Raw genomic sequence first — 23,309 nt, forward strand, 5'->3', positions numbered from 1 at the left:
GGAGAACACAAAAAATATAGTAAAAGACCCCGAACAGATAAATCTTGATATACATCGCCCACAGAATGCTTGTTTTACTTTTATTCTATGTACTAAATCGGTAGACCCTTAAAAAAAAACATATATATTTCTTTGACTTGAATTAGAGTTGGACTGCTTGCCAGACATTTCCCTGATTAATTCTAGGGTTTTTCATTGAAGGCTGCACTCGGCTGAGGGTGGGGGGTGGTCTGTCAGGGAATAAGCCGATTGAAGAACTAATTGATTTCTAGAGCGAGTCTCTTCACAGGGTCACTTGGATTAGCTTCTATTTTGTTCACTAGGAAATCAACGAGCTTGTAGGCCTTTGAACATCAGGATAGAGATTAAATATGTTTCAAGAATCCAGAGAAAAGATTGTCTGTTTTTTACAGATATGACTCCTGCAACATGGGTAAAAGTACAAGAATAATAAAATAAGTCTTTTTTTTTTTTATCAAGACTTATGTAGGTAACAGTATCCTGCAAATTATCTCTGTAATTGGTAAAATATTCTTCTGCATGTGCACCAAAGATGTTCTCTGGTTTGATATGGGTGGTAAAAATATCCTCTTTAATTATCTAAATAATTTGCTGGAAACAGATGGCACTGAAGAGAATGATCTGAGCAGACAAAGATCCCCCAGCAGGATTCTTCCCATGTTGTCTAAACAGACTTACCCTTCCTGTGCACAGTCACATTCACATTCACATACACACACACACACACACACACACACACACACATACACATTAAGCAGTCTCGTTCCTTTATGTTTGCCAACAAAACGCCAATCATAATGAAGTAAATGTCTCAAAAACAAGTAGGTCATGCTCAAAACAGGTCAACAAGCATATCGCTCTGGGCTTGTAATGGTGTCATTAATTGTAAATCCCCGATTTAATCCTTTTTCCGGCTGCAGAGGTATTCTAGTCAATGGTTTTAGTGTGAGATCTACCAACGTATTGTTTTGATAATAAGCAAAGAGGTTATTTCAACTATAAACCACCACATAACCACTACATAAACATCTAAGTCACCACGGCCTGTTGCAAGAGTACATGACCGAATGTTTGGGTTGCCAGTCACTCAAAACTGTTGCCATTTTTGGACAACTTTCGTGCTGTGTCATGTGTTGCTGAAACTTCCTGTTCAGGTGTTTCTGCAGCTGTGGCTGATTCTCCCGTTCATCAGTTCGTACCCGTTCATTTCATCCCAGTTTTTTTATTTTTTACATTGTGTCTGTTTACAAACCATTTCATAGCTTTGGTTATGTATTTCGATATTTACTGTGCCAGCGATACAGAAATCTCATGTATTATTTTATAGACACCTTATTTCCGTTGGCAGATGGTTCATGTCCGTGTTAGGTTTGATCGACTCTTGTAAAATGCGAAAGATTATGAACTCCAACCAAAGTAACTCTGAGCAAACTCCTGCTAGTTGACATTGTTTTTGTCTTGCAATTCCTTACAATACACTTAAGTGGATTGTAAAGCTCTGGTGAGTCATTAGGCAGGTAGGAACTGAAGCATGATTTTAAAGTGTCCTGCAGCCAAAGTTCCTTTTTCATACCCAGAAAAAAGTAAGTAGTATTCAAATGGAAGTGTACAAAATGACTTGGGGGGAACTTGGACACACTGCTTGACTTTTAGTTCTTTAAAAATCTTGATCCTTTCTTTTTTTTCTAACTGTACAACTATCTACAAATGGTGAGTAAGGAGTTTTCCCATTGTAAGTCAATATGTCATATACTGCAACTCTTCTTGTCCTTTTGGAAGAGATAACCTGGGTAAAGTAGAAATTGTTTCACTGTCAGTTCAAACCTAAACGGGTACAGTTTGTAGTTCTTGTAAGCAAACGAAAACATTAGCTATCAAGCACAACATTCTCAAAGTGAGGACTCAGAATGGATCATGCTCCTCTTGCTGTTTGCCACTGGATAAAATGTGTTGAGATACTCAAGAAAAGAAGACAATATCTTAACTATAGAGTAAATATTCTAAGGGGAAGTTTTGCAAGCACCTGGACATTTCAGGCTTGGAGTGATTTAAATCTCAGTGGAAACATGCAAAAAAGTCTGCATGCAAATCTAAACACATCTTGATTTCAGGGCCTGGAGTCTATTAAAATATTTGACAGGCCTATTATCACTTGTCTATCTCATTAAAGAAAAACCTTTGGTCAGACAAAAAGCTTAGAATTGAATAAAATTCGACGTGAACATATACGAGGCGGGTTTTGATTCATTGTTTCATTAATTTACCTTGAAAATAGGCTCCAAGTGCATTCTTATGGTTACAACTTTAATGCGAAGTGAAACTTCATTGATTTTCATGATTAATTTACAATACATCCCCTGTTTCTGTGCAGTTCATAAAATATCTCATTTGTTCCACCATAAAATCATGAATCTACTTTAACCCGCTTTTACCAAAGTGGCTTTAAATCGGTTCTAAACACAGCAGCTGTACTAGTAAAGGTACAGCAGAAAATACGTTAGCGGACTGCGTGATGTTGTATGTGCCTACATCTTTTCATGCTTGGAGTTGGAACATTTATGTGTAGAGTAAAAAATAGAATGGGTCCATTGTAGTGAAGTTAACAGGATTCCCCTTGAGATTTCAACCAACGCCCCCTGTCCCACACCAACACACACACACACACACACACACACACACGCAGATATACACAGGGTCTGTAGAAGTAGAACACGTGTATGTAGTATTTATAATGTAGAGGAAAGAGGACGTCGTTTTAAGTGGTTTGCTGGAGTAAATGTCATGGTCGAGTAGAAATGGAGTAGTAGTAAGTAAGTATCCAGATCTCGTAAAGCTGCTGGAAACCACAACTTCCTATGTCCTGCTACTTGGCGTTGATCTATCCTTTAAAATGGACCTAAAACACATCAAACTGTGAGCTTGTAATGTGACAAAATACATAAAGGTTGAAGGTTATTGGTTAACTTCCAAGGCACTGTATCACAGTGTGCAGCTTAAATGCATAGAATGTCTCATAGGTAATAGACGGTGAATTGCCTGTCATGTGAATGATGAAGCAGGCCCACAGCAGCATGAAGCACCGCCTCATTTATGTCCTGTTGAGAGAGGGAGAGCGCCACAGTGGTGGACATGGACGGTTTGTCCTTCAACTGGGGACCGTTTGGAGATGTTGTCAGTGCCACTCTCCATCTCTCGCTGTTTGTCAACTCTCTCTGCGCTGCCCCTGTCAAAAAGCATCTTTTTAATCTTCATCCCCCCCGCTTCTCTGTTTCTGTCTCCGTACAGTACTGTCATGATGGATCACCTTATCTGCGAGGGAGATGATGGGGGGGGGGGAGACAGCAAAGTAATCTGTAGCAGTAGAAAATGCAGTATTGAGACTGTAAACTGTTGGAGGGGAAAGGAATATATGCAAAAAATTATACTGAGTTCATTTGGGATATTTTGCTTGGGGATGTATCCGTTTCTGTTTCATTCCTGAGAAATGCTCAGATCTGACAGTACAGTCTGCCAGCAGCCATCAATAAGGGCACATTTGTCCTTTCACATTATGTCATGGACTCAGAGAGGCTCCAATCTTCTGCCAAACAGCTATCATCCTTTCACATCGGCTTTACCCCCACTCGAGCACCATGACCGAGCGTGCTGGTCCAAAGCTCGCTGGTGCGTAGCCCTCCGAGTGGCGAGGGAGGCTCCTGTCCTTAGCTATTCTCCTCACATTCACCTTGCAGTCCCAATTATTCAAGGCGGCACGCATGCATGAGTGCTGCCTGCCAGGCCCAGCTGTGAAAAGTGGGTCATGAAATTTAAAGGCACAAGCAGCCCCGTTTCAGCACTTGATTGTGACGGCACCAGTCTGGCACCGGTCTGTGACGGCATCGGTCTCACCGCCCCAGTAACATTCAGTGGTGTGTTTGTGTGCAGGTGTGAGGCCCCGTCGGTTTCGCAGAAGGTTTTCTTCTCAAAGAATAAATCGGTGAAGACGCAAAACCATCACTTTCACGTTCTCTTGGTGGGGAAATAAGCGGCCACATTTTAATGTTCTCTAAACTGATCTGTATCCACTATAAACAACATGTCTGTTTTGGTTTCTCTTTGAACATAAGATGTCAATAAACATTTCTGCCCAGCAACAGGGTACAGTAGGCCAGTAGGCTAGCCCATATGGGGGGGGTAGACATCTCACTGAGGAAAGGTACTCATGCACACACTGAGCAATAATGTCATACCCGGATGAGCTCTTTACAGAACCAGACAGCGTAAGGGGGTGTCCTACTAATCTACTGCCAACTATAAAGATGTAATATGCTCCTTGTGCTACAATACACTCATGTGGAAGAACATCCCAATCCTAAAGCTGCAAATGGATGCATTATGAGTATTCCTGAGCACAGTAGTCTGACATTTATACCCTTTAGTATAAATAAATACCAACAGGCCAGAATCACATTCCTCTGCAAGAAAATTGCACACACAGGAAAAAAAAATTCAAACAATACACAAGTATTCTGCATTTTTTTATTATTTATTTTCATTATCAGCAAAAAAACAAACCACACACCACATTACATTTTATAAACAGGAATACTCATTGTGGATGTACAAAGTAAAAGTTCAGCTTAAAACCTGAATAGGTTATTCCTAGCATCAGTGATGAAAGCAATAGCATTAATCATTGTAAATGTATAAAAAGGAAAGTGTTTAAATTTATTTAAAAAAAAACAAAACAAAAAAAAAACAACTTTGGGCAAAAAAATGTTTCCCCCTCGACATGCTACTTTAAAAATTCATGCAAATGTAAAGCTTTCTAAAACAGTCACTTTCAAATCACTCTCCACATGAAATCCAATAACTTATAAAATGTCAGCCTCTTGTCCCTGAACTGATCTTTGAGAGAAAATAGTTTAGATGACCTCAGCAAAACTGTATCCCAGTTTCCATTAATGGCTTCACCTGGCAAACATGCAATCTTTGTTACCCGTTATATCTTTAACTGGGCCAGTACCCACAGAGGGGAAGGGGGAGGGGGGGGAAAGAAAAAACCCGGTTTTAAACAGACATGTTTCTTTCAAACACATTTCTCTGGCATCATTCAACAGTGAAAACGCTTTTTTATGCACAACTAAATTCTGGGAAGAACATCAAAAACAGCACCATTTAAAATTTTCCTGGATTCTTTCCAACGTGACACTCACGTTGACTCCACAGTAATTGATCTACAAAGTCATACATCTTAGGCAAGTCAAAAAAAAGATGTTTTTTTTTTTTTGCTCAAATATAAGGTTATACTCTATGAATCTCTGTTGTTAGCATGCAAATGGGTGTCTCTCTTATGTTTTAATCCAACATTGTTCTGCTTTTTTCCTTTAGAAGTTGATGGATCCAGTGGCAGGTGTTAGCCTGCCCCGATCTCACTGGTACATCTACGTTGAAAATTACTGAGCCCAAAGCCATAATGCGTGATTGTATCAGACTCTACAGGTTTGTTGGTGTTGTTGGTGTAATAAAAGGCCACCATCATTAATTGATACCTTCACCTTCATCCTTTTAAACCTGGCTATATGCAGTTGCAACATTTTCTGCAAAATGCAAAGGTTTAAACGCCTTAAAGTTTGTATTCACTTAGTTATAACCTATAAAACAGTCTGTTTTAAAATTCAGCATGAAAATTCTGACTCGGGACGCATGACATTTTGGATATGATACATTTAGCACACCTTCAATTACAGAACATGACTGATTGGAGTGTTGCCTTTCAAATGGATCTAAAAAGTTACCACACCCCTGTTTGAATGGGAGATTTTAGTGATGCTTAAGCTTTTCCACCTTTAATATGACCTTTAAGCTTCTCAATCAAAAAAAAAAAAAAAACTTTTGCATTTTAGGGAAATTTTGGTGTTAATCAAAGTGCCTCTGATTAACACTAAGTAAAATTCAACAATTGTAGTGGGTTTTTCCATGTCACAGAGAAAGCCATGGTTTACGTAGAGCTTTTAAATCATCAGCAGGATCTCGACGTCAAAAAGTGTCAATCACAAGAACAAAGAAGACAACTTCACAATTTTAAAGGGCAGTCGGAAAACTTTGCGTGGTCTTGATGCATGAGGGCGGAGTGACAGTAAAACCCAAAGCAGCTGCGACAAAGCATTATCTTGTGGATGTGCAACCACATTATTGTTTTTTACCCCCAAAAGATTTCAATATTTTAAAAATTTTTGTTGTGGACACATTAAGGGTGGAAAACACTCTGAAATCATTTATCTTAGTCTCATTTTTTTTACATCACAAAAAAATGTGATGTTATGGTGTTATGTGTTAACACCAGAGCTATTAACACATAACTCTGGTGTTAATAGGGGTGTGCGAACTCTTTGCAACCAGTGTACTGCATGTTGGTTTCAGGGTTTGACTTCATGGCATTTACCCTTCAGCTGTCTGTCGGTAGCTGAGGCTTGCGGCACTCATCCTGAATGTCCTTAAAGGCAACATTGTCCGTTATCAGAAAAAAAACCATGTTAGCGGAGGTGAATGAAACCAATGAGAATAACCTACAACGCTGGAGCATAAATGGTCACATCAGCCCTCAGACGGAGCACGAAGAACACGATCAATGAAAGGCTGCCAATCATACAGGTTTTTGTAGTCTCGAAACGGAGAACTGCAACACCCATCATGCCTTGCTGAGATGAAAAGTACAACATTAAATAACTAGCAAAAATATTGGTAGTGTTTCGTTAATAAATATGTCGCCACTCCAATCAGAGGTTTTACATTAAAACAATGGACTGAACAGATTAATTATGTATAATTATAATGCTCTGTGCTTAAAAGTCAAAAGAACAGCTCTCCTTCGCATCTCATTGCACTGATGTGATGTGGACAAAAAGGTTGACGAGAAAAAAATGGCTGAAAACCACTTTTGACTCACGTGAACAAGAAATGACCACATGTGTTTTTTTTGTTTTGTTTTGTTTTTTCTTGTGATGTAACGGCAGAGACTCCAGTAAAAGAAGAAAAAAACTTAATTATGAAGAATTGTGTTTGTATAGAGCTACAGCTAATTGTGCACCTATCGTAACTTTTTTTTTTAACCACCTCCTTTGATTAATTTCTTTCTTGTTTTGTCTTAAAGTTTTTTGGAGTTTTTTCCCCAATTCTTTTGGTCTTAAAAAAGTGTGAGCTAAACATCTAGATTTAGGTGGTGAAAATATTGTTATAAACATACTCGCAGTCCGAGCACATTCCTGGTCTTGACATTTTTATCCATCACTCAAAACACACACAGATTTTTTAAATTTCTTTCTTTTCTTTTTTTTTTGCGTAAGTAACTGTCAACAGTCTTATGTTATCATGACTTGTAATCCTCTGTGCTTTAAAATGAATGATGGGTGCCAGATTATGGATATCGTGGTGCATGTTGGCAGATTGCGGGGTGTTTCCTAGAGTTTTGATAAACAATTCTGCATTATGAGAGTTAATGTTGGGTGAGTAAAGTAGGTGAAGCTGTAGTGACGTAGTTTATGGTTGGTTGATACTGGACAAGTAAGCCATTATAGGCCCTTCTTGGTCGGAGCGCTGAGCTTCCTCATCCCCCTTATCCTGCACAGCAACTCACTGACAAAGTTCTGAAGAAGAAAAGTAAAACAAAGTTAGTCTGCTCAGAGATGCAAATTAAATTCAGTGAGGTGACTAAGGAGTCATTTGAATGCTTCCAGGAAAATTAAGTCTTTGGAGTTGCTGGTTGGATTTCGCAAAGCAGACAATTCCTCATTTCGATTAGTAGATGGCTGCCAAAAATTCCCAAAATAAGGAGCTTAAAGTCATTTTCAGATGCACAAGAATCAACATAATTTGTGTATTTTAATGGCCTACAAGGGTAAACAAGCTAACTGAACTAAAATTATTTCAGATTAAACACACACACTAGGACATTTAATTATTTAATTGAATTAAAACATCAAATTATTATTAAATATTAAGACATTTTTCTCAAAAGAGAACAAAAAAATATCAATGCAGAAGCAATCAAAACGCCAATACATTTTTTGTTTTCATGGTTATTTAGTAGCTGGTGTTTCAGAACGTATAGGAGCGTGTAAATCTAGATTTGAAACCCTGTGAGTGTTTGATGAAACTAGCTTTTTCTGAAGTCCATAATTTTGAAAGAAACAAAGCAAAATTAGATGCTAAGTAAAGACTACTGCGACAGGCACTCTCAGAATCAAGCAAGAGGTTATATCAAGGTCTGGTGTTGGTTATTAACTACCTTATTATACGGGACGGTGCTCAATGTCCAATTCCAGATGTCTCCCCCTTCCTACCTGCATTCATCTTTTACCCAGCAGGTGTTTTTTCATTTAACCCGAACAACCCTCTCTGCCTCATCACTCCCCTTCTCACCTCATGTCTTTAATCTCCTGTTATCTTCCCCACTCTGCCTTCAAGAAGCAATCTCAAAGTCCTTTCACCTTTCGTTCACATTCATCTTGTATATCAATTACCCCCGGTCTTTCACTTCTTATTTCCACTTGACTGAGGGGAAGGGTGTAAGGGTAGCTGTGTGCACCATTTTTAATCCTGAGAGAGGGTAGGTACAGCCTAAATGTTTACGGGAAACGCATTTAAATGGGTACAGAATCGTTTTGAGTGTCAAACATTGGTTTTAGGGTTCGTTGTAGATTACAGTAAAGCTAAATATAATTAATGGGTATTTAAAAATTAGTACTCTTGTGGAGGTATGTAGTTGCATATACAGCTGTAGCTCAACAGCATTGACCTTGTAATAAAACCACACATGGTGATGATGACAGATGGGGGGGGAAATTCACCATGTGTGGAATTAATGTGATTGGTTTTTAAAAGCTTTAATCATGCAAATAGCCTAATGCAACCTCATCTAAAACCAGACTCTTATGTCTCTGAACACGTCAGTGTGAATATTGCAGGTAATGAATATTATGAAGTCCTGTATCAGGTAGCTTATTTGTGATTGTGCGCACATAATTAGGTATTCATTAACATATTAGAACATGGTGGGTGCAGGCTTTGGCTCTAATGGTTTTTGTGCTCTAAAGAAGCTCACCTCTGTGGGTTTGTAGCAGTCTATTAGGGATTCCTGTGGAAAAAAGAGGGGGGTGGGGGAGAGAGGAGCAGTTGTTAGGAGATTAGAAATGATTTACAGATGTTTTTAAAACCTCTGCAGATTCTGCACTTTTGACTTTTCTCAACAGAAATTCATATTCTCCATTGGTTGTTGGAGTCTAGCCTCTCTTTATTCATATGAACATATGTGTATTTAAATAAATGTCCAAAAGGTTCTGAGATTTTAAGAATAAATTGCTAATTAGCAAACTTGAGGAACGTTCACAAGTCATCTCTCTCAAGTTAAGTCTCAAGTCTTTAGGGACCAAAGGAAGCATGCTCTCATCAAATGCATGGCATCCATTCTGCCAATAACATGGTACATGTAGCATAATTAGGCCCAAACTACTATTTTAATTAACCAACATGGTTCTTCTGATTGGAAGTAATATTATTGTTTTGGAGTGACTCAGCTGATAGGAAATCTGTGAAGAGGACAAAACGAGGAACTCATCTCTAAAGAGAAATCATGCAAATCCCAGTAGAAAAAAAAAAAAGGTCAGTAATTAATGAAGGGTTTGATTGCTGTTATTATCTTTTGAGGGATTCATGTCTCATTAGCTACCAGAAACAAACTCTGTGGCAACATGTAAATACTCCAGGGCGTTTGAGAAAATGTACATCCTGTAAGGATTCTGTTTTGGTTTAACACAGAGATTTATCAGTGATCTTCTATAAACCAGACAATATCGCCTCAAAAACATCAAATATTCTGCATTAAAACTGATTCAACGTGTATCAAGTATCTATTTTATATTTTTGTCTGTCAACAGAAGTAGTTTATTATACTATTCTTGTCTAAGCAAAATTTAAAACTTTGCCACATGAAATACACAAAACCTTACACAACAACACTTGAAACAAACTAATAATATCCATTTTTTATTTATGGGTATTTAATTTATTACAACATGTTTATTTTTTACCAATAGCCTTTATATTCACATGGTATTAACAGTTAAATCTATGCTGAACATCCAGACTGCTTATAAAAACCAATCAACCACCACATCTCTATAAAGGATTCCTCATTCGCTCTGTGACCAATCATCTCTGCTAAAGACTTGTAGATACACACACACACACACACACACACACACCAAAGAGGACAAGTACACTACATTTACCTGTAGTTTGCTGGCTCTCTCATCATCACTGTTGACCTCCAACAAGTCATCGATGTCAATCTCTACCTCTGGCATCTCCTCCTCCTGAAACACAAGAGAGCCCTTTGTAAGAGAACAGATGGAAAGGCTTTAAGTGGGCAAACAAGATGACAAAGTAGAACATTTAATAAAAAAAAATAAAAAAATGCAACTGGAATATTTGCGTTGGCAAGAGGCTTATAAACACCCAAACCGCTCTGTGTGCCCGCCTGCTAGGGTCATACATCATTTGGAAATGTCATTGTGCCGGGGTTGGGCCGTTTAGCGGCTCAGTGGTTGGAGGCTGCCTTCAGCTCAACACCACATCAAAGCCCCAATGGTTTGTTTTATTTCGCCACAAGGTTTTTGCAGACGAAGCAAGCAGGGAAGATAAACCTTTCCCTCCCAGACACCGCATGACGTGTTCTACAAATGCTGTCCTTTTGGGAAGCGTCGAGCTAAGGCTCTTAAAAGGAACTGAGCCTGAGAATCCAGTTATTTTTCCACCCCTGTTTGCTTGACATTTGCAACAAACACTTAAGCATCTGCTGCTGTCAAACAAGTCAACGGAGATATTTGATCACCTTCCGCTATCTTCCAAGTGGGTGGTCAGGTTTTTGTGAGCAACTCAGGCAAAACTGTCTGTTTTTTTTATTTTTATTTTGTTGTTGTTTTTTTGCACATTGTTCTCTTCATTACTTTGAAACAGAACCTCTGTGCTGAGAATATGCTCAACTTACTGAAAGCATTATTTTTCAGTAATTTTAATGCATTACCTCACTGAAGATTTACTAAACATTTTGTACAATTGTGTTTGTAATTTTTTTTCAAATGCTCATTTATTTTCTTTAAATTTGATGAGACTTCAGTTTGATACTTTTGAAGTGACATGATTCTTTTTAAGCAGAAATCTCTGTTGATTTTCACCTTTATAATATATATATATATATATANTATATATATATATAATTTTTTTTTAAGCTATAAGGCCATATTTCCATCTTTGTTTCACAAAGATTAAAATTAACCCCCTTCCTGAAGCCCATCAGGTTCAATCTAACGTACAGAGGGACAGGAATGTTGCTCACAGCAACTTACTAACCATCGTTTCATAACAATGGCCGTGAGATCATTTCTCATCTCTACTGCTAACACAGCAACAGGGATGTTATCCAGGGCTTATGTGTATGTGTGTGTGTGTCGATCATATAGCCAGGAGCACAGCATGGTATTAAGACAAAGAGCATTAAAGCACGGATGATATTAGCTCCCAGAATTGTAGTCAGTCAGCTTCGTTCTGTGTGGGCAGGGTAATAAGAACACACTGGAATCAGTGCAAAACATAACCATTCAAGTAACAATGCAAAAAAAAAAAAAAAACATGCATTCTTAAAGTCTAACGCTAAAATATCGCAAATGCAAGATTTTGTGTTTGCGAGAACTATGGACGAGAAAGAAGCAAGCCTGTGGAGCAAATCTCCATAAAACTTGGGTTTAATGCTTTAATGCTTAATAGTAATGCTTCAAGTATCAGTTGAAACCAGATTTTTGCATACACTCCATTATCTTTTTCTGTCACTGTCTGACATAAAATTCCCTGCTTTGCCCTAGTTTTTGTCTAAAAATATTTGTTTGCTAAAAGCCAGATTAATAAGTGTTTATTTTTTTATTTATTTAATATGTTTCTTTGCATTTTTATATGTTTTAACCTTTATACTCTGAAGTTTGCTTATGCTTTCTTAGTACTTGGTATATTTAACTTTTAAAACATGTTTGATATCCTTTTACAAGCTTCTCACAGTAGTTTGCTGGAATGTTGGCCCATTCCTCCAGGTGAGCTGCTGTAACTGAGTCGGGTTTTGGACCCCACCTTCCTCACATACAACTTTTCAGCTCTGAGACAAAAGGGGGCTTGAGAAACAATCAGGAAAAATTTTGAGTCTTCTCATAGGTTTTAATTGAACTAAGCTCTGCACTTCTACTGGGTCAATTTCTTGCCAGAATGTGAACCTTTACCCTGGTCTGAAATGATCTACAGCTCTAACAGGTTTCCTTCCAGGATTGCCCTCCTGCTATCTGTCAACTCGGACCATTATCTAAATCCGACAGATGATCTAAAGTAAGTTGATGACTCCACAAAGTTTCTCCCTTGGAGTTTGAGGACAGGAAGCAAAGGTCAGTCCCCTCAGTCTTTCTATCAGTCTGTTGGGGTCATCACTCTCTCACTGACCTCTGTGAGAGTCTGATTGTTTCACTCGTCAGCAGGCAGTCCATCACCCTACATCCCTGTGATTGGTGATGACAACACACATGGCTGGAGTGTGAAGCATGACCGTGGGCAATTGCCAGGCTGCATAAAAAAATAAATAAATAAATAAAAAATTCTTGATATTCAAAGAAGCTCTTGCAGGAAGACACTGCACATATTTAGTCCTTCACAGTGGAGTGTGAGTAATTATAATAGTATGAACCATACAACTACTCCCAAGTAGATCATTTTTAGTGCCTGCAGCAAGTAAAGTTAATAGTGACTACAGACAACACAAGCAAATCAGCTATTCAAACATTTTAAAATGAAGAAGCAATTGATAAAAGGGCACTTCAATCCTTATTTGCTACACATAGATGTAGCAGTTGGTTATTTTTTTTGCATTTCCATTTGCAAATGAGAGAAATAATGATGAAAGACATGGTGTGTTTAGAGGACATGTGCACAAGGAGCAGTGTTTTTTTTGTAGTCAAGGCAACTTTGTGAAGACTGTGAGCAAGAACCAGCAAAGAACTGAAAGCCCAATAGAGAAACACAAAGCTGGACTGTCAGCCCGTGAGCCTGGCAATGTGTGCAGACAGCTGAGGGCGCATCTGTGTCGGGCTTGTTTTCATCGTCGACTCAGCAGCCAGCAGCGTTTTCAGTCTGGTTCATCCGCGGTGAGGTGAATCTAAGCTAATGCGCGTGGCCCAACCCTGTGAGTCACCACAAACTCCATTTAGACTTTATTCAATCAGTATCTATGAACAAAGGTGTGAGCAATTGCTTTACTTGAACGAGTGATTCACCGACATTCCTATTCATAACCCTCTTACGTGAACCGGACCGGCTGGTTTCATATAATTGCAGTTCCAAAGTAGATGATTATCCGCAAGCTAATGCAGTCGTGTTGATGGTTTCAGTCCATAAATATCCCCAGGTCAAATGGACTGTTTTTATTTCATCAGCTTATTAAAAAAAAAATGTTTGGACCCAGGTGTTTACAGATACGCCTATCTTCAGGGACGTAGTTGTTGTTGTATGCGCAAATGTTGTTTGTCACTGTGGATTCAAGATTCTGTTTTCCCTCTTTCTGCAGGTGTAGAAGCAGAGTGTCATCTTGTCTTCTCTTTCTGCTTCTTTACATTTTCACTTTTAACCCCACCTCACTTCCTTTCTTCTACTGAAAGTGGTTGCTCTGTCACATGCACTCCCAGAAAAAAACAAAAAAAACATAGAGGTTTGTGGCTCTGATTTTACAAATATGAACAAAGTTCAAGAGGCATGAATACTTTTTCACCTCACTGAAGGTAAAAGGCAAGGAAAAAAGGAAGAGAATGTAGATCTCCGTCCAAAAGAAGCAAACATACGGAATCTAATATTAAATCCTAAAATTGTGATCGGTACAAAGCAAAACAAAGCGAAAGGATTAACTGGAATAAGAAAGACATACAACTCAGATACAGTGAGATGAAGCGAGCACCGATAAGTGGGTCATTGTGATGATGATGATGATGATGATGAGGCGAAGGAAGAGGAGGATTGTGCAACGCTGTAAAATCTCCCAGCTCAGCTTTCTTCCTCTACATTCTGCCACAGTGTGTCACATCAAAGTGCCGGGGAGCTCAAGGTGGGCTGAAATCATCCCCTGAAATTAAGTTATTAAGGGTGGAGGAAGTGAAAACACAGAGAATGGACAGTGTGTGATGGGAACATTACTCTGAAGATTCAAGATGAGGGAAACGGACAAACACTACAAGCAGTTCGGAAGACGAGGGAGACTTTGCCAGGTTACTGTTCAGGCCCTCGTGGATTACGTGGCTCTTGGCCCTCCCTCCCTCAACTTTCAAGCACCCCCGTTGTCGTTTGGTGCAGCCGTTTGCTGAAACCGTAGAGCACAAACGATGTGACTTTACTGGGTGATGCTAGCAGCTGCAGCCACAGCTCTTTCTCACGCTGATTCAGCGACTCCAGAGGACACACTACATCAAATAGGAGAACTGCTAGAAAAATCCTAAAGTTAACGTTGAAAATATAATTAATTAGCACGACAGTCACCCTCTAAACTTCTGTATGCATAAAATTCAAAGCATTTACCCCCAACTGTGAACTATTAGTGCAGTAATACCACTGTTTTCAAGCGGATCTCTAATATTAGCTTTTACGTCAAGCATTTCTGTTTTGTGCGCTGTTGCCACTGACGTTTATACACACCATTTCATAAAGTTCCTACTGTCTGACATCAAGTTAGACTGGTTAGTCAGTCAGTCACCGGTTGAGATAAAGCTGCCAACAATTAAACCTTTTCCCTCTCCTACTTTTTACTTTTTATTAGAATAGAAATTACTCCCATGTCAGTTCTTTTGTTTCAAACTTCCAGTCAGTTGAGGCAGGTTCTTCCTGTTTATGGGGAGCTTTTACTACCCACTGTCGCTTCGTGCTTGCTGGAAAACAAGAGGATTGTTTGAATGCAAGTGATTGTTTACTGTCATTCCATGTTGAATGACAGCAATTTCAATAATGATCTGAACTTAATGAACTTTGATAACTAGGTTCAGTTGAAATGTACGTGTTTTTGAATTGAAATGGCTTTTTTTTTTTTTTTTTGCAATGCCGTGCCTTGACACCGCATGCTTTGAATTGGCGCTATATGAATAAACTAAATTAAAATTGAACTAAACATTTCCTGTTTTAGGCCAGCAAGAATCATCAAAAATATTTTGATTGGAGAAGTTCCAGAATGAGATTTTTTTTTAGAGAGCTTTTAATTACTTTCTTCATAGCTTCATGCATGTATTTTATAGTGTATGTAAATGTCCGGTTTCACCTCTTTTTTTGTTTCTTTAGCTGTTGAAAGCTGTATTTATTCCCATTAGTGATTCTCTAATCCACCATAGTATCGTATCATTATTTTCTTCACTGTATTAGCTGGATAAAGGTACAGGCCTGGTAGTCTACAGCAAGTGGGCTGTTCTTCCATTACTCAGTGTGCAGCAGATATAAAACCAGGCTAGACATGTTGAAATTGTGCATATTCCAACCAGACTCTACTGTCAAGCTGCTCACATTACAGTCATAACTCGAGTAAACACAGCATGCACTCCACTAAGCTTTTATTAAACTTTTTTCTGTATGAGCTCAGAGGCAGTTTAATGGATGTTTTACAATCTACAGTTAATTATTCTTGGTGTCTTCTATGTTGTAACTAATCCCCCTCTTAGAGCTCTTCATAAACAGCTTCCATTAGCAGCCTCACCAACAGCTCACATCTACACACAGTGGCATGCTGTTGCTAGACAGAATCACCCCCTTGGTTAAAATCATTGGATATACTTAAGAGTTAAATATTTCTATTTCATTCTCAATCAGGAATATATCAGACCTGGACATGTAAGGCAGATAGATATAATGCTACTGTACTCGAATGCCAGACAGTTCTTCCCCGAGGCAAATCAATCGACAGCTGAAGCCAATGCAGACCTTTGCCCTCAACACAAAGCGAACGCTCGGCATGAAAACATAGATAGCATTGAGGTCAAAAGCAGCCAGCCAGCCAGCAAATAGACCAGGGTCAGAGTACTGAAGAATGTATTCAAATGAAAGGTTCCTCCGTTTTATGAAAACTGTAATGTAGGTGTGAATTAAACCAAACTAGCTGGAAATAAGATCCAGATTTGTTTGAAAAATGAAAGCACTTCCTTACTGAACCCATGCAATTTAGCTTTTTGCATGAGTCATTTTGCACATGCAAAGGTGGATAAACAACAAATGCATGTGTACACTCTTGAATAGGAGCTCATCCGTCTGGCTTTTGAGAGTCAAAACTACCGCCGGCCTCTTTCTCTTTGCTGCAAATGCAGATGCTGTTTTGCATCTCCTCCTCCAAGCTCAGAGCGCACAGAGTGCGAGTCAATGTTTTTATACGGCCTGTTTATACCCCTCCTGACAGAGAAACCAGTAATTAACCAGATCTAGTAGGGATGAGGATAAAACGACTGAGAAATGAACTGATTTTAAAAGCGAGTTATCGATCAACCAATCAAGTTTATAGTGCATTTCACCAACAAAGCAGTTCAAAGTGCTATACATCATAAAAACACAAAAGTCAACAATTAAAAACAGGCAATTTGTCAGGATTTCATTCATTGATATTAATTTAATCCAGGCATATCTTGGCTGAAACAGCCGACACAATAATATCTATTCCTCAGCAGCATACAGAATTGCATTTCAATGTGCTACAGGTCACCGTTTGATTGGTTGATATCTATTTGATTGAAACCCACATGGAGAGGGAGGGAGCATCCTGGAGGGAGGATCACAAAGTAGAAGTGCAGAAGTGTGAAGTCAGTTGAGGTGGACGAGTGCAGACAGTGAGAGGAGGACAGAAAAATTTTGCACGAGCAAAACCGAGCGGCCAATAAACACACCATAACCTTTGTGCTCAGTGTTGATTTTTGAAATTGACACTCGGTGCTGCCAGTGTGTCTCAGCAGCTGGTGGATTTCTGCTGGCTGAGAGGCCTCCTTGTCAACACCTCTGATTTGTTTAGCAGCAGATGCGCGTGTGTAGGTGTGTGCGTGTGTGTGTAAGTGAAATGTGTGGACGTGTGCTCAGACACAGACGCTCGGCGGGTGTCTATTTTTATCCATCATATCTAAATTTCCAAGCATGGATATCGCAAACAGAAGACTGACCTTTCTTCATTTCTCAGTCCGTGGGTCAGTCAGTGCAGCAGTAATCATTTAATTAATAGCTCCAATTCTGATAACCAGAGATGTACGTGGAGTTTACAGTGACTTGCAGAAGCCCTTACCCATGGAACCTTTTCCATATTATGTCCAGTTACTTCAAATGATTTTTACTCAAGTGATAAACCAACACAAAGTAGCGCATAATTGTGAAGAGGAAGGAAAATGACTCTTGGTTGCATTTTCTTCCATCAAGACACATCTGCAGTGCAGACTAAAGTCTTCTCATGTTTTTTTCAAGCTAAGCAAGCTAAGGCAGATGCAAACAGCAATTTTCAAGTTTTCCCACATTCTCAATTAACGCATTAATATGCCTGTCTAAAACATCCCATTGAAGCTCTTGCTGTATGTTTAAGGACACTGTTGTACTTGATGGAGGTCAAGTAGCTGCAGACTCTAGCAGGTTTTCTTCCAGTGATGTTAGCACCATTTACCTTCTCATCTACATCAGTAACCCCATCCCAGCTGAAAAAAAAAAAAGTTAAAGCCTGGAAGGTCCACCATGTTTCAGGGATGATTAATTCAAGTCAATGTGTACATTTAGCTTCCCACCACATACAACATGTAGACCAAGTAACTCAGCTTTTGTCTCTCTTAGTCAGAGCATACCCTTCGACATGTTTATTGTCTCCCCTCCATTACTCCTTAAGCTGGCCTGAACAGGTTCACAGGACCTCTTCAGGCCTTCTTTCTGCAACGGCTTTCTTCCTGCCACTCTCTAAGAAAGGCCAAATTTGTTGAGTGTCAACAGATAATCCACCTGAATTATGGTTCACTGTAGGCCGTCCAGAGTTATCAGGGGCCTGTGGGCTGCTTTTCTGGTTGAAAAGAACGTGGCAGCCACTTTCAATTTTGGATGAATTAATTGTACATCATGCGAAATGTTCAAAGCTTGAGATGTTGTTTTATAATTACATATTTTCTTCTTCGGGGTTGCAACGTCACAAAGTGAGAAAAATCTCGAGGAGTATGAATGTTTTGCAAGGCACTGAGCTTGTTTGTTGTGTGTGCTCATAGCATGATGCATTAAGTAACTCTGTATGTAAAGTAATACTCCTGTCAATGAGTGCCGATGTGTGTTTTCCCAGGCATGCTATTGAACCGATCTAATGAGTTGGGCTTGAATTCTACTCCTCTGGTTCTATGTGAGGCTCACATGGTTGCTCTTGTTCCTCGGCAAAAAAAAGCACATGACAAGCACAGGAGGGGAAAAAATCTTCCCGTCTGACTCAGGAGATAGGAAGCAGTGAGAGACAGACAGATGAAACGGCATCACTTCAAGGGCAGAAAGGGCAAGATTTTCTTCAAGGGCAGATTTCTGCCCTTGAAGTGATGCTTGAAGGTTAGAAATCAGGAACAAAATACACATTTCTTTGTTCCGTACACATATTCATAAACATAAAAATCACCTGAAGGCATTTTGTTTACACAAAATGCAGTTTCAAAATTAATCTGCATACCTCATATAATCCATGGACAACAGGGATGGCAGTCAGAAGCAATGGTATCAACCACAAGAAGATGCTTCAACTCAGGAGGTTGTTTTTGCTCCATTTGGTCTGACCATGTACACTGACCTGTCAGATCACTGTCATGCTCATCAGTTTATGAAAAGTCTCCACTGCGCATCTGTTAAAGAGTAGCCCGGCATCTTCAGCCTAAAAAAAAAGCCACATGGCCTCATACAAACCCACAGACAGTAAAAGCCTGAGGGCAGAAGTGTTGTATACCAACAGACCCTGAGCTGGAAGAGTCACTGAAAAGTAGGGCATTTGTTCCACTCATTTGGATCTCGAAGGCATACACATGACACAACATGCAGGAGTCTATAATGGATTTACTGCTGTCCAGTAAGGGTTTATGTCTCGCATTATCTTCATTGATTGCTCTTAGACAGACAGATCCATCAGTCCGCTGACACATTCTACCTTTTAATCACCTAAACAGGACCTCAGCATTAGCAGGCACTCAATTAGAGTCCATCTCATCTATTAAAGAAGAGGAGGAGTGTGGTGGTGGGTCGGTAGTAACAAACTGACAAGGACTTTTGTCTTCTTTTGTTGAATTAGTATACACAGTTAACGCATAGGGGCTGATAGAAAATGCATATGTGAGAAAAAAAACTTATTTGTTCAGAGAAAAAACTGCAATGCAAAGACAAAGCAGATTTAATGTCCATCTTCTAGGTAACATAGGGGCCCTCAAGGTTTTGTCTTGCTTTTATGTTATTCTGCAAACAGCTTTGAGCAGTGACCTTTAGCGTGCACTGGACTGGTCCGCAGCCGAGTGACAAGCAGACAGAACCGGGGCTTTGCTCTCGAAAAGAAAGAGCAAAACTCTTGCTTTATAGGCCCTTCTCTGATCGAACCATCACCTTTCACATATGTGGTCATGTGTGGAAAACAATGAGTTAAAATGAGCTGTAGACCAAGGGGTGGCCAAGTCCAGTCCCTGAAATCTACCGATATCCTGCAACTGTAAGACGCCTTCCTTCTCCTACACACCTGAATCAAATGACTCATCAACAGCTTTTAGCACCGGAGAACCCATCTGAAAGGGCCGGAATCATTTGATTGATGTGCGTGGAAGCAGGAGTGCATCTAAAAGCTGCAGATAAAAGATCTTGAGGGCTGGATTGCTTTGTGATCCTGTGCTACATGAATATTGATTAAACAAGCAAGATGATGTCAATATTTTCAAAGGTCTTAAAAGGCGTGACACGTTCTGAACCGCCAATTGCATTACTGATGGAATCCGTTTAGCTTATTTGATCACATTTCTGCCTCAACAAACAACCTGACTTCACTAACAAACTCTAGCCCCTATATCGTAGTCCCCAATGTACTATCAGGTTTTCTTATGAAACTGATACAGTGGATGACCTTTCAGCAAGAACAGCATAGTCACCTCTACATGTATCTAACACACACATGCTTAAAGAACACTACCGAAGCCAATTTGGGTTTCAAAATAGGGGTATTTACAACGGTGTTTGGAATGTGACGTCCCACTTACAGTCATGGAAATAAAGGTCACTAGTATGTAGTAACAACCACCTTCTCAAACACTAGAGGAGGTGATTGACAGCCTTAACAATGCACTGAAAGTACAACATGTCAACATCGTCAGAGACTTGCTTTCACCACCGGCTTTTATTGAAATCCTTCCAAATCCCGGTTCAGCTCAGGCTCAGGCTAATAACACTCTGGTTATCGGAGACCGGTTGGAGAGCCGGAGGGGGATCATCATGGGATATTATCTTATTGGCTAAGTGAATAGATATGAAGAGATGTCCTGATGGTGTGTGGATGTGGACACTATATAGAAAGAGGTCAAATGGACAGGATTATCATGCAAGAGAGAGAAAAAAAAAAGGAAATATTTTGGCTCCTAATTAACCTAAAATTCAATTTGCATTAACTACATCCTTTGCTGATGGAAGTCCGACATGCAGCCAAGAACTCAGTCAGCTTTGAACGGTTCAGCCATTTGCAGTTGGAAACAAGGCTACAGCTTATTTTAGCTCGAAAAAGAACCACACCAGAGAAATAAGCAGGGCTATAAAGAGAGGGAGAAGCTCACAAACAAGATGACAGACATGAAACACTTATGGTATTTTCAGCATGAGGGAGGCAGAAGTTCGGAGCTTCACACACATGCAGAGTTTATTAACCTCACGTGTGGAAAAATATTTGCATTGCAATGCTCTCTCTCTCTTATTGCAGAAGGGAAGGTATCGAAACCTGTTCTGGCAGTTAGTGGCGTACTGTGATTTTTGCCTGAAACTTATTTTCAGTACACAATGGACAAATCACTTGGTATTTTGGCACGCTTTCTTTTGATAAAGCCACAATCTCTAAAGGATTGAATAGGGAGTGTTTCTGATAGACCAAAATAAATGGCCAAGTGAAAGAAAAAAATATATTTGATTTTCTTTTCAAATAAAAATGTAAAAAGTGTTACGTGCGTTACTATTCAGTCCTTTGGGGCATGTCTCTACCTGTAAACCATTCTTTGATTCAACTCATTCCAGTAGCTTTGGATTATGTTGAGTCATTGTTCAACTGGAAGGTGAAGTGGAGTCTCATCTGTTTTCCAGCCTTTAACGGCTTCTCGTCCAGGATTTGCCATGTTTTCGGCAACATCCGTCTTCCAATAAAAAAAAGACCAGCTTCACGTGCCTGCAGAAGAAAAGCCTCCCCACAGACTTCAGTGTTAGTTCTTCTCTACATTATTATGGCTATTAATCCCTTAAATGGCTCCTGTGCTCCTAGGCGTTTGTGATGCTTTTTACTGGTTCATGTTTTTTTTTGTTTTTTTTTTAACCTGAGAAGCTTTTGAAGACAACCTTCACTGAGTAAACAGGTGATTTCTAAAGGCAATGGGTTTGCACTGGTTCGCATTTCACAGACGCAACATTTTCTTTTCAATTCACAATTAAGCTCTAATTCATGTTCCTCCATCACATAAACTCCCAATAACTCAAGGTGTGTGTACCCTGCTCCACCCTGTTCTTTTTATAATCTCTCAGTGGTGTAATCTCTTTGTGGATTAAACCATTGATAGATGGAGTGATCCACGCATATATAAATATATGCCTGACTCAAAGTGACAGACGTATTGTGTGTGAACATGTGCGTTTGTGCAGACCCTTGGCATTAGGGAGGGGGTTGCGAGCCAGAAGAGGCGATTGGCTGGCGAGGAGAGTCACAGCATCAGCACATCCTTTAACCCAGTGCCCTTCTTTCCATCTTCTCAACACCCCCACATGGCAGCATAGTGTATGTGGCAAACAGGAGAGTTTATTGGGAGGGGGATTTGCTGCTCTCCGTACCCCGATTCTCTCTCTCTCTCTCTCTCTCTCTCTCTCTCTCTCTTTTTTTTTCTTTCTCCACATGCGCACCAAGGCCTCCCCTCCCCCCTTTTTAAAGTGTTAAAGAATGCGACGTGCAGACGTGCGAGCGCACAGTAATTGGGATGGCCAATATAAGGCGCAGGGACAGATGCACCGCAGAAAAGTGCATATAGGTTAAAAGGGCTAAAACCGTCGCCACATAAACGTCAAACTTTAAAGGATATTGATGAAAGGGCTGTTATTAGGGTCATTTACGAGAAATGATACGGTCTATGTAAATGGATGCACACAATATTCCTTTTTCACAGCTGCAAGCTTCCTTAGAGGTGAGGGTGTGGAGTGGGGGGGACCGGTGCGTAAACGGAAAACCATGCGGTTTCTCTGCTGCTGCTGCTGCTGCTTTTCCTCCCCGGCCCTGAGAAATCAGCCATGCATCCTTTGCTCAATGACAGAGTCAGATATAACAAATAAAACTCTCGGAGCTACAAAAGGCACATATGTCCGAAAACCTCAGTATCTATGACGCGAAGAAAAACGAGAAAGTCAAGCACCTTGACGTGAAAAGTTGATGTGTCATATTGTTGTGATTTTGAGTTTCCGAGTGAAAAACAGATGAGGCGCAGCTCTGATTGAGTGACACAAAAATGACACAGAAACATGCATAAAGTAACCTGCATTATTTATCTGTCTGTCTCCTTGTGCATTTGAAGGGACGCCCACTGACAGAGGGTGACCCGTCCTTTACTCACCTCACAGTCATACAACTTGCTGAGCTCGTCGATGATCCATTCCTCCAGCACGAGTCTCTTCCGCAACTCCTTCCTGTCGTACTTGACCGTCACTTTTCCCTGCTTCTTCTGCACCGGGTCCTCACCGTTGATGGGGCCGGAGCTCACGCAGCCCACACCGGGGGGCGCACCTTGGAAGAAGACGCGGCCTCCTGCGGTGGGGAGAGGGGCACTGGTTTCGGTGCTGGCGGCCGACATAGCGGGATGAGAGGGCTTGTTGCTTGGATATATGTGTTAATGAAGTGGATAGGAAGGGGAGGGGGAGAAGAGAAAGACTGCGGAGCTGCACGGCAGACAGGAGAATGTGCAGCAGCTTTTAAACAGTTGCTATTTAAAGCGCAGCGCCGTAGAAAGCCGAGA

The 23,309-nt window shown here is 40.1% G+C and overlaps 1 protein-coding gene across 1 annotated transcript; it reads right to left on the minus strand.

The window, feature by feature from the left end:
- Positions 1–7,163: 7,163 nt before the first annotated feature.
- ppp1r14c (protein phosphatase 1, regulatory (inhibitor) subunit 14C) lies at positions 7,164–23,242 on the minus strand. Its single transcript, XM_007552987.2, has 4 exons — positions 22,911–23,242; positions 10,290–10,373; positions 9,104–9,136; positions 7,164–7,646 (listed from the first exon to the last, which is right to left on the minus strand). The coding sequence occupies exons 1-4, from the start codon at positions 23,145–23,147 to the stop codon at positions 7,572–7,574; spliced, it is 429 nt and encodes a 142-aa protein (XP_007553049.1). The 5' UTR covers positions 23,148–23,242; the 3' UTR covers positions 7,164–7,571.
- Between the last annotated feature and the right edge of the window lie 67 nt (positions 23,243–23,309).

The sequence above is a fragment of the Poecilia formosa genome, unplaced genomic scaffold (assembly GCF_000485575.1).
Source record: "Poecilia formosa unplaced genomic scaffold, Poecilia_formosa-5.1.2 Scaffold53, whole genome shotgun sequence".
Lineage (NCBI taxonomy): Eukaryota > Metazoa > Chordata > Actinopteri > Cyprinodontiformes > Poeciliidae > Poecilia > Poecilia formosa.

Excerpts from the sequence above, each read along its gene's own strand:
- ppp1r14c (XM_007552987.2), bottom strand. The coding sequence starts at position 23,147 with ATGTCGGCCGCCAGCACCGAAACCAGTGCCCCTCTCCCCACCGCAGGA. Across the intron at positions 9,137-10,289 it reads AGAGAGCCAGCAAACTACAG|GAATCCCTAATAGACTGCTA; the intron begins GTAAATGTAGTG and ends TTTTTTCCACAG. Across the intron at positions 7,647-9,103 it reads ACTGCTACAAACCCACAGAG|AACTTTGTCAGTGAGTTGCT; the intron begins GTGAGCTTCTTT and ends TTTCTTCTTCAG.